Genomic DNA, 11,290 nt, shown 5'->3' on the forward strand with positions numbered 1-11,290 from the left:
TTTTGTACTCCTTTAACGAGTGACAGTCTCAGGGACGCTCAGGAGCAGTTCTCCTCTGTCAGACAGGGTCACTATGAGTTGGCATTGATTTGATGGCAATGAGTGAGTCCATGACAGTGCTTTGAATTTGTGAATCAGAATAGATTCTGTCTCATTGGGTTTTGAGTTTTTAAGTGATAACGGGGATTTGTATGAGAATTTATATGAAGATACTCACTTTATATTCACTTAATATGAGTGTGACTAGTTGAGTGGAAAAACTTCCCAAAAGTGTGTCGATTTGGGGTAAGAGGAGGGAGCTAGGCTGACCACTAGGGCAAGAGGAGTGACATTATAGGGAGGGAGTCGAATGCCGAAAGTTTATGATGGCCATGATGATGGCAATGTAACAACAGCTTTGCCCAAATCTCCCAAATGAATACAAATTGATTAATTTAAAATAGGCACAACATACTATTTTGTAGAAACCATCACGGTAATAAAGACAGAATTGAACTTTGAGGAATCCTTGTCATGAAGAGCCAAAGTCACATACACTGTCTCACAACCAGAGTGAAAAGTGCAGTCTTTAGTTCCTGTGTTTATAGCATACCAACTCTCAAATAGATAGTTTACTGGTTTGTAAAGACATCTGAATATGTCAGCTACACTGGCTTGCACATACCCAGCCAGATATATGTCCTAGTGAAGTTGCAGAAAACAATGTGATGGGAAGTGTTAGTTAATTGTGCCAACCTGGCCGATAATCACATGTGGGGTTAATTGAAAGGCGAAGGGATAAATGGCTCGGTGAGCCTCGCCTTTCTAGTTCTTGGGTCTCTTGCTTTGTGATGGTCGCACCAGGGTGCAGCTGCCTTAGCAGTCCCTGCTTCAGCTTGCAAGATTGACTTCCTACAAGACATCCCCAAGGAGAAGCCACATGGACTTATCCCGATGCAGCCCTGGGTGCTGGAGCAGCCGTGTGGAGACCCCTGCTAGTGCTGAGATGCTTGTTCGTTCACTGACTCAGCTTTCCTCCTGCAGTCGGCATCATTGCCTCTGTTTTGTGAGGTGGAGGACTTTGTGGACTGGTGTTGGGTTCATGGGTTAATGTTGGACTTGTGGGCTTGGGCAGCATTGGGTTGGGATGCTTTCGTGATGCACACTTTCTTTACATAAAACTCTTATACATGAGTTACTGTGGATTTGCTTCTCTAAAGTACCTAGACTAATACAGGAAGCATCTTGGAGGTTCATTGACTTAACCCTTTTCTTGGCAGGTGCTATTGACTTGGTTCTAACTCTTAATGACTCCTAAGAAGAAGCATTGCCGGTCCAGTACCATTCTCACACTGCTCCTGTTTGAGCCCATTGCAAACATTGTCAACAGATCTCATTGTGGTCCTTCCCCCTTTTTTTGCTGACCCTCGACTGTACCGAGCATGATGTCTTCTTCAGGAGCTGGTGCTTCCTGATGACATGTCCTACATGCAAGAGATGAAGCCTCCCCATCTTTGCATTTAAGGAGCATCCTAATGGCTCTACTTCCTCCAACACAGATTTGGTTGTTTCCTGGTATTATTTAATATTCTTCACCAATACCACAATTCAAAGACATCCATTCTTCTTTGGTCTTTCTTCAATTTTGTCCAACTTGGACATACATATGAGGCATTTGAAAATAATATACCCTGGGTCTGGAAACACCTTCATTCTCAAAGCGACGTCTTTGCTCTTTAACACCCCAATGAGGTCTCCTGCAGCAGGTTCCTCCAATGCCATACATCATCTGATTTCTTGACAGGTGTCCATGAGTGATGATGCCGCGACACCTTCACTCTTCTTGTTTATCACGACGTTGCTTACCGGTCCAGTTGAAAAGATCCTTTCATTAAAAATAGGAAAACTAGGGCTTAGAGATAAACCATTTTCTGGTGGTGACACCCCTCAATTATGATATAACTGAGAGTAGAATCCAGATGTGACTCACCCAGAGAGCAGGGATCATCCTCCTAGACACTAACAGATTTCTGAGAAAGGAAATCTGTATTTGCTTTTTTTTTTGTTTATTAAAAATAAACCAATGGTATATGGGTCAGTATTCAAAGAGGGACTTAAGCTCATTTTAAAAAGATAGAAAAAAAGGCAAATACCTGCTTTATATTATTTAAGGTTGGTCATTTTCCCAGATTTAACTGACAGAAGAAAGGTTTGCCAACATCAGCAATAACTCTTCACATGCTCACTTTCCAAGAGTAATTTTGGTTTCTCCTCTGGATTCATGGTAAAGATATCCAAGTGCATTTGATTTATATTGTTATTAACTTATTATTTCAAAAATTGAAAACAGAAATAAGATGTTTATTTAGGATTAGCAAGAAGAGACTACCTCCAAAGAAGCTAGAGTATTGTGGGTTTGCGAACAGGCCATTTCATACTAATCAACAACTGTCAGAAAACTATGTAATGAAGCTCTTTAAAGGTTGAAAAATGGAGTTAAATTAGCAATCCTGTTATTTTCCACAAATACCTCCCAGGATTAGTATTCACTCATGTGTTTATTATGTATGATGAGTTTTTAAGATGGTAAAATCTCATTTCAAAAGGTTCTTAATGATTTGTTCTACAAGTAATGAAAGCACACAACACAGTTTGTGGGGTTTTTGGAACATTTATTATGAATACAGAGGAAGTGTCCTCATTACCTATCCCCCCCTCAAACAGTAAAAAGACCCCATGTGAAACCTGGACCCATTGGTATCAACTTGAAGTTTGAAGTAAAACAGTTGTTGAAGTAAAACAGTTGTTGACGTAAAACAGTTACTACAACATCTTAATAAAAATCCTTTGTGAAGGAATCAATACTGTTCAGATATTAGGAAATCATATGATCACTTGTGAAAGGTTAGAAAGTTTTGTTATAGGTGAATATATTTAGACTTTAAGACTTGCTGGAAGCTATTTGAAAAGACAGAGCGTCATGATTTATTACAGTAACTATTGGATTCATCAAATACTTTTGGCCAATCACCACATCCAAACCTTTCACAAACCATTTTAAATACAAGGTGTGCTATAAAATCATGAGACTGGTTGACTTTTTGAGTTCACCTAACAGAACCTATGTAACGAACGAAATGAGAGGCATTGCTCCAGCAGTAAGTAGGCCATGAACGACCTTGTGAGTCTTTCTGAAGAGGCCACAGTGGTCTAAAGCAGTTTCATAGGTCTCTTTTATAACTACTTTCAAAAGCAGAGTTTCCTAATTTAGCCATTTGCCGCTTGGTCCCTAAGAGTATTCCAGTTCATTAAACTTTTATATTGACCACTCAGGGATCTTTTGAAAAATCAAACTGGTTTTCATTGGATGAAGCTTTCTTACTAATAAAGATCTCCAAAGGAATGTGAATTCAGATTCAGAAATTTGAGCATTTACGAAGTACACACATTCAAGATGGTTACATTATCGAAAACTTGTTTCAAAAACACATGCCTCAAAGACATTTTTGGTAGTTGCCTGTCATTTCATAATCATGGGCCTTTTAAAAACAACAATGACTTGTAACACAGAAACAGAACTCTGCCATTCAAAAGTGATAGAAATAACTTTACGCCGTGTCACAAAACTCCTATCAGACAACATATTAAAGTCTGTGGTTGTTAGTTTTTAATTTGTGGATGTAGCTCAGTAGTGTGGATTTAGTCGTCTCTTCTTGTAGCTTACAATTGTACTAAGTGCTAGAAAGAGCCTTTTTTGTTAAATGTTATTAGACAGCACCAAAATCACTTGACGGTAAAGTGAAACATTAACAGGAATGCAAAAACACAGGTTTCATTTCTAATGACGAGAGAAAGCAGCGCTTCAATGGCAAAATACCAATCAGGTGTGGGTTATTTTCAGATTATGACTGGATGCACATTAGTTCTAAAATGCTCCAGGATTTTTAAACGCATTCAGGTAAAGTTATGCCGCAGATCATTGGGTATTGACCTTTACATTCTCTTCCCAAATAAGGTATCTATGCTGACATAATCAAGACAGTGCAATTTCACCAGTGAAGCTCCTTGAGGGAGATAGATTTGCTTGTTCTATATATTATTTCAACAAGATATGACATATAATAAAAGTGCTTTAGAGCAATCTGATTAGAGCAACATTTACATTAAATACAAAATATACAGTAAGACAAAAACCTTGTTAAATAGGCCTGTAGGTTAACAACACCTTAGTTAAAGGACCCATGTTCAGGGATCTATTTCCTCACTTATTTGTTTTATCCCATTTGATAGCCCTCACCACCCTACAATGCTGCTGTGACTGTGATCCTAGGATATTACGATATTCTCGCTCTCGCTGTTATAAGACTATCTGAAAATGTAATTTAAAAAGTTCTACTCAGCGAGTTAAAAGAGAAAAAAGAAAGGTCTCATGTTTTTATTAGCAATTGTGCAGAAAATAATTGTGCCTGAAGAGAAATGTCCCTTGATCACTATAAAATTACCACCACAAAAAATGATACATTTGCATGAGAGCAAGAATGGTCTGCCTTTAACATCAGAGCGTTGCCAACCTACTGGATGATTCTGGCTCTACAGTTAGGGAGGAAATTCTTGTCTATTAATTTGAAGAGCATTATTGGAGAGGATTTGCCAATAAACCTTTCTACATGCTGTTGCCCCTCTTAATGGTTTCCTTAATTAGACAGTTGGGAAGTGAACATAACAGGAGTGCTTCTGTGTTATTACAACAAAGACGTATTAACAGTTTCCAACTCCAGACTGGGGTCCACGTCCTCAGTCCTGGCTCAGCTGCAGGCTGACAGAAGAGAAGCTGCGTCCCACGCTTGTGCACAATGGTGCAATGACAACATCTGTCACGCTCTTCCATATTGTCTGCACTGAAGGCAAGACCATTAGGCAGGTCTTTACAAAAGGCATTATAATCCTGGAATGGAGGGAGAGAGATGTGTGCGTTATTAGTGCCACCAAATAGAGCCACTGACTATTGTTCACGCATGGACAGATGTAATAACCACATTCACCTAAATGTGTTGGAACATTCAAACAAATAAATGAACAATTATCCCACTGTGATAAAATGCACAGAACCTATATAGATTTTTACAACAGCCATGTAAATGACAAACACTAATCTTCCTCTTGGTGCACATTATGTAAATCAGAAAAACACAACTCACCAAATAATAATATAAATCCACCTGCTCCCTATCCCTAACCATCAAGTTTGCCCAACTCTTCAATTTCCCCGAGAAGAGAAGCTACTTCCTGGTAGCTCTTCTGGGAGCTTCTCTCCACTGCCCTCCCTTTGGGAGCAGAATGGGTTGGATACTCCTTTTTGGTGTTTCAGAAACACTAGCTCCAACTTAGTTCTCAAATTTGCCAGCACCTATCATAAATAGATGCTTACACATCCATGTTCCTCTTGGCATGTGAGCTCTTACAGTGAGGACATCCTTGACCTGTATGTAGTTCATGTTTGAGCTGAAAGGCATGTAGCATTTTTGTTAGGCTCTATATCCATAATTCTTCATTGCCACCCTGCACATTGGAAGGGGCTGTGTAGTAAAAAGAGCCCTGAAGTTCATGACAAAAGTTCTTAAACAAGAAGAACTAGGTTTTCCTGCCATTATTTTTCCTGTATGCCTTGTCCCAAGATAATTGCTTATACTTGTCTTCTCCTGTCCCGTTAATTTCTATGTAATCCTCTTAAAATTTTTATTTGATCTCAGGTGCACGTTTACATGGCAGATTGGATGCCTACTCAGCAATTCACACACCAATTGTTTTGTGATGTTGATTGCAAGCCCTGCAATGTGTCAGCACTCATTTCCACCCCACCTAGCCCATTGCCATCCAACCTGTTTCCCTACCTCTCCTTGGCTTCGCGTCTTTATTTCTGGGTACATATTGACTGGGTGTATAGAGTTTATTCCTTAAAAGATCAGATGCCCCACAGGTGTAATTGTTTATTTTAGAAGTCAATTTATTACTTGGTTGAGAGGCAATCTTCAAAGGCCGCTAAATTCCAGGGCAAAAGGGTACCTCCCACAGGGTGATAGTCTGGGGACTCCCCTAGTCTTTATTCTTCCAGTTAATCAGGCCTTTGTATGAATTTGAGTTTATTCTATTTTTTGTTGTTGTTCTTTTGTACTGTGTGTCTGATCAGAAATGGTAGGTAGTGGTAGTTGGGCACTAGTTCTTCTGGTCTCAGGCTTTTAGAGGCTATGGTTACAGTGGGTCATTAGTCCTGTGTGCTAGCTTCCTCCTTGAGTCTTGGGTTCACTCTTCTTTAGTATACTTCTGTGTGGGAAGACACCCAGAGTTGTATCTTAGATGGACACTGGCAAGCTTTTAAAAGCCCAGGTGCTACTCACTAAGCAAGGATGTAAACGTTTATGATCTAAGTTATGCTAATTGTCCTGGATCTAAGTTATGCTAATTGTCCTGGCTGTCCCATGAGACTATGATCATGAGCCTTCAAACCCAACAAATCAATCTCATGAATTGTTTGGATGCTTCCAGGAAATAGCTCCAATTGTGCTAAGTATTCGATTGTATATGTAAATAGATATGCAGCACAATCAAATGTGTATATTCACATTCCACCTATCTATGCACTAAACATACCTATATATGCACATGTGCGCACTTCCATATACTTCCCCACACTCGTTGTGTTAGACAGGGTAGAGATAAAACCAAATTGCTGATAATTTAATATATTTATTTATAAAGATAATTAGATATATAATGAGAAATGAACTGTTAAATCATATACAGATATATATATAATACAAGAAATAAACAGTTAAATTAGTAAGCACTACAAATGGCTCAGTGCAACTCACGTCCGTGAGAGAAAGTTGAGAGACCAGCAGTCCTTCAAGTCTAGTCTGATGCCAGATCTTCCTCTATTTGTAGAGAGAACTAGGCTATGTCAGCACAGCAGCCAATCACAAGGCAGGTCACCAACCGCCAGTCCAGAGATGTCTTAAAGGGACCTCAACTCACAGCGACACAGTCCACAGGCTAGGCATCCCACAGGTAGTGTAGCCTTTAAATTGAGGCACAGAACAAGCAAGGCAGCTGCACACTGGTCCGATGATCATAGAGCAAGAGACAAGAAAGGCAAGGCTCACCAAGCCATTTATCTCTCTGCCCTTCAGTCAATCCCACTTGTGTTTATCAGCCAGGCTGGCACAATAAACTATCTCACTCATATAGCATACATAGCTATCTAGGTAGCCACTCACATGCTTTTTTGTTTGTTTTTACTATTGATGCAAAATTCTGTTATAGTATTTACATAGTTGCGGTTGACTCTCATGTACCTGTCAGTGTCTTTATTTACCTTGGCCAAGTTGTTCTTGGCTGGGTTCTTCCATACTGTCAGAATTACCACTTGTCTATCTGACCACTATCTACCATCCACTCCTCATCCCTGGTAACTGTCAGAGTGTATATCTACTCTTGGCTTTTTAGAAAAGTGTAACCCTCTTAATGTTCTCAGTTGTAGTGCTGTTTGAGCACAAATGTATTTGAGATTTTTCATGTAGTGCTCTGTCCTCAGTGGGATCTTTATTATCATCTGGTGGGGGGTGGGGGAGTGGGCACAAAAGAGTAAGGTTGATTTTCTAGGTTTGCTGTTAAATTGTGCCTTAAATAAGCCTTCTACTGTGGATAGCCCACACTCAAGGAAAGATCAGGTAAAGTCTGATTAATTAATCTGTTTTCAGTACACTGAATTATTCATACTGACTGTCTGCATAGACTATATTTATCTTGTGTTTTGTTTTAAGTGCTAGATACAGTAAGCAGTCTTATAAGAACGGGATGACTGGGTGTCTCAGGACTAACAGTCTGAGCAAACAGAAATCTGCTTGATGGCAGCTTTTGCCTTCTTGTCTCATTATGCCTCTCACATGATAAGTGGCCTTGGGCAAATTAGTACAAGACAGGAAGACAGGAAATCATACAGATGCTGGCCATCAGGATGAATTTATTATGCACCCTTGCACTGGCCCTGTGGTGTTGTCCTGCTAATGAATACTACATGGAACGATGTTGAGGTCCGACTACATCATGAAGATAATGATAACAAAATAATCACAGATTGACATTTGGAGAGACACCAGTTTAGAGGTGAGAGTTTCACAACCAAATCCACTCCAGTCCAAGAAGATGCCCTTTCTACTCTAGCCGAGGCTAAGAATTTTCCAAGCCCTGCGATTCCTCGCCCCTCTGGATACTAAGAGGGAAGGAGCACCTCACCAAAGTGGTCTTTCCAGTTCAGCAAAGTGCAGCTGCTCACCTGGGAGAACTTCCATTCAAGGGCTGCCTGTGGCGAACGCATTTTACTTTTGTTTACTTCAGAGGGTTGTTCTCTCACTGTGGATCAGGGATAGCAAATTCCAATTGTGTTGGCAATATCCAAAAGTTTTCCCTTCAGGCATCTTATCACCTAGAAGATTATAGGTGTACCTCCCCTGGGTGACAAAGCTCTTAGGACAGAGATGATTTCAATTGGTGTCCCATAGATTGCATGGTCACAGCCATTTGCTGCATTAAAAAGTGATTTCTTACAGATAAGAGTTTGTACCTACTGCCTTTCTACCAGCAGTTTCTATATCTACATGCACTAAGTCCCCCTCTAAATACACTAAAGGGTGTGGGGGCTCCAGTCACATATCTTTGGTATGATCCACTATGACCAATATTCTGCGATCTCAGTCTGCCTGTGGTGCAGGATCAGTCCAATTTGTGGATCCCTCTAGAATCTGTACATCCAGCTTAAGATCCAACACCATCAGATCAGCCTGGGCTCTGTTTTCGTGTTTTTGTTTGTTGAAAGAGTTTCAAATCTGAAACATCATGATGTTGCGGCTTGGTTTGGTGTTCCATTGGTTTGTGATTTGATAGCTTTGATCATTAACTTCTTGGTAAAATAATAAACACCCTACTGCCCATAAGCCCACCCCTCATACTGCAGCCTCACCAAATAACAACAACAACAACAATAATAATAATATTTTAAAAACACAAAACAAGATCTTTACCCAACTGGGTTAGTTTTTATAGACCTCCCCTTGAACTGGGCTTCCTTTATCATGGGAATGTCATCCATTAATGATATACCCATCTTATCAAGATTAAACTAACTGGAGGTTGGTTTATTTTGAATTAGTCCCTGACTTGTAATAGCTGATAAGAAATATGTGGCAGTTAAATATTAATGTTCCACATTAACGTAATTTGAAAAACATGCGGGAGTTCACCTTTTCTGTGGCTGAAAGTGAAGTGTTTGTTTATTGACCAATGGAAGTTCTGCATGAAAGCACTCCCTAGCTTTCAGGAGAACCAAGGGGAGATCAACATTTGGTGCATAATAATTTTACAATTTGCTTTGCCTCCCTCCTGCCCCCACTCCCAATTCTTCCACAAGAGCTGAAGGAAAGCTGAACACACTGATTCTAAGTACGGTAGTTTGGATTTCCAAATAGCTTCACAGCCAGCATTTCACAACATGCTATGTGGTCATACTCTGTTCTTCACATTTTTGAATATGAGAAAACCAATATAGAGGTTATGAGATTAGTTGCTAGTTAAAGTGGACTCTAAAATTTTAATGTGCTGGCTTTGAAGAATGTGCGCAAATGTCAGGATAGGGGATAATTATAATTCCGACAAAACTATAGGAGCTTTGTGGACCCGTTCATGTACATAGAAAAACACATTTATTTATCTGATAGTTGTTTGGCAGTTCAACATAGTTTAATTGCCAACAATCTTTGGTGATCTATTTAAATCGGTGCACTTTATTTATCCTTAACTTGTTTTTTAAATTGTTTAATTTTTATCCTTTTTGGCCCTTTGATTAAGTGATTAAGAAGGACACAGTGATATTAGTTTGATTGGGGATATGTGACTTTGAAAACAGCAACAAATGCTTCCTAGAAAAAGATGTCATTTTCCCCTTTAAAACATTGTTAATGCTGAAAAAGGTGCTCCAAATTTTATGATGTCTTCTGGGTGCAATAAAGTTATTCAAAAATGTGCTGATGATGTCCCATGAGTCTTCACGATTTTTTTCTCTGTAACTGAACACCACTGTCTTCGGTGCCTCGTTTAGAGGCCTCCTCACACCCTGACCCAGCATGGCCTGGGGTTCCATCCACGTGCTGGAGGCCCCCCAGCCTGAACTGCACACCTTGACACCCCTCCTGTCTCAGCCCTGCTCATAGCAGGATCCTATCAGCCCCTCCATCGCAGGGCTTAAGCAAGTCTGCCCTCCCTGCCCAATTAGTGCTGCCAGTGGCATTCTGCTTAGAGATCACTTTTGTTTTACCCCAAGCACAGGTGGTGACTGAATAAAAGGTGTTGAAAGAAACCAGAGGCCTGCCCAGAACCATGGGCACAAGTCACAACAGGGCGGTAGGAGACAGTAGGCTGTGTTGGGAAGCATGGCCTCCAGGTCTCTACCTCCACACTCAAGACACCAGAGGAAAGACGAGTATTCCGAGCTTGGTCTAAATTCCGAACCTAATCTACTATTCTAACAGAGTTTACTGCCTTTCAAGACCTCCCCAAATTTGCTACTAAGTCTTCTCTCTGGGAGCTGAGGCCTATGGGAGGGAAAGGGGTGGGGAGGGGTGGGGGGCAAGGGCAGGTGGCAAAACATCCCAACGTATCAGAAACCGACCCACCCAGCGTGCCCCTTCTCACCAGATGTGCAGACAGCTGAGGATGGCGAAGAGAATCCCTGCAGCGAAGGCTAGGGGGATGGCCAGGAAGAAGGTCAGGAACTTGTAGAGCACGTACTTGCTGATCTCAAAGAGAGCATGGCTGCAGATCCACACTTTGTCAAAGGAGTGTGTAGTCTCGGGCTCAGCGATCACATCCTGGAAGCCCAGCTGCCAAGACAAAGCGCGGGGAACCCCCCAAAACGGTCACCCCACCTGCTGTCGCCGGAGCCAGCGGCCTTCAGGAGGGAGAAGGAAGAAGGCAGGGATTGGACCAGGGCGTTGGCACCTTCTTTAATGGTCAAGGCGGGCGCACCGGAATCTGGCTCAGGGTCCCTGGCGATGCAGGAGGCCCAGGGAGGGCGGTTTGGGAGCCCCAGCCCCGCGGGGTTGATCCGGGTTAGGGGCGCGGGTAGAGAGGACGGGACCAGGCGGCGGGGGTTCAGGTCGGCCTCAGGCCCGAGTTCCTGGCTAGAGCGGCGTGTTACCTGGAGATGCGAGTTGAGCCGGTGGGGGTCCCGATCGGGGCCCGAGGCCGAGAACTTCTCCGC

The 11,290-nt window shown here is 41.6% G+C and overlaps 1 protein-coding gene across 1 annotated transcript in view; it reads right to left on the reverse strand.

The window, feature by feature from the left end:
• Positions 1-2,951: 2,951 nt before the first annotated feature.
• Positions 2,952-11,290, reverse strand: part of CAV2 (caveolin 2) — a 19,108-nt gene continuing 10,769 nt past the window's right edge. Inside the window, exons 2-4 of the mRNA XM_013005931.2 lie at positions 11,228-11,284; positions 10,723-10,910; positions 2,952-4,924 (exon numbers count right to left, since the gene is read on the reverse strand). Of these exons, the coding sequence (XP_012861385.1) occupies positions 4,774-4,924; positions 10,723-10,910; positions 11,228-11,284 (396 nt within the window). The 3' untranslated portion in view covers positions 2,952-4,773. The remainder of the gene's footprint in view (positions 4,925-10,722; positions 10,911-11,227; positions 11,285-11,290) is intronic.

This window comes from Echinops telfairi, unplaced genomic scaffold, assembly GCF_000313985.2.
Source record: "Echinops telfairi isolate 266 unplaced genomic scaffold, ASM31398v2 ScPeMD7_23;HRSCAF=83, whole genome shotgun sequence".
Taxonomy (NCBI): Eukaryota; Metazoa; Chordata; class Mammalia; order Afrosoricida; family Tenrecidae; genus Echinops; species Echinops telfairi.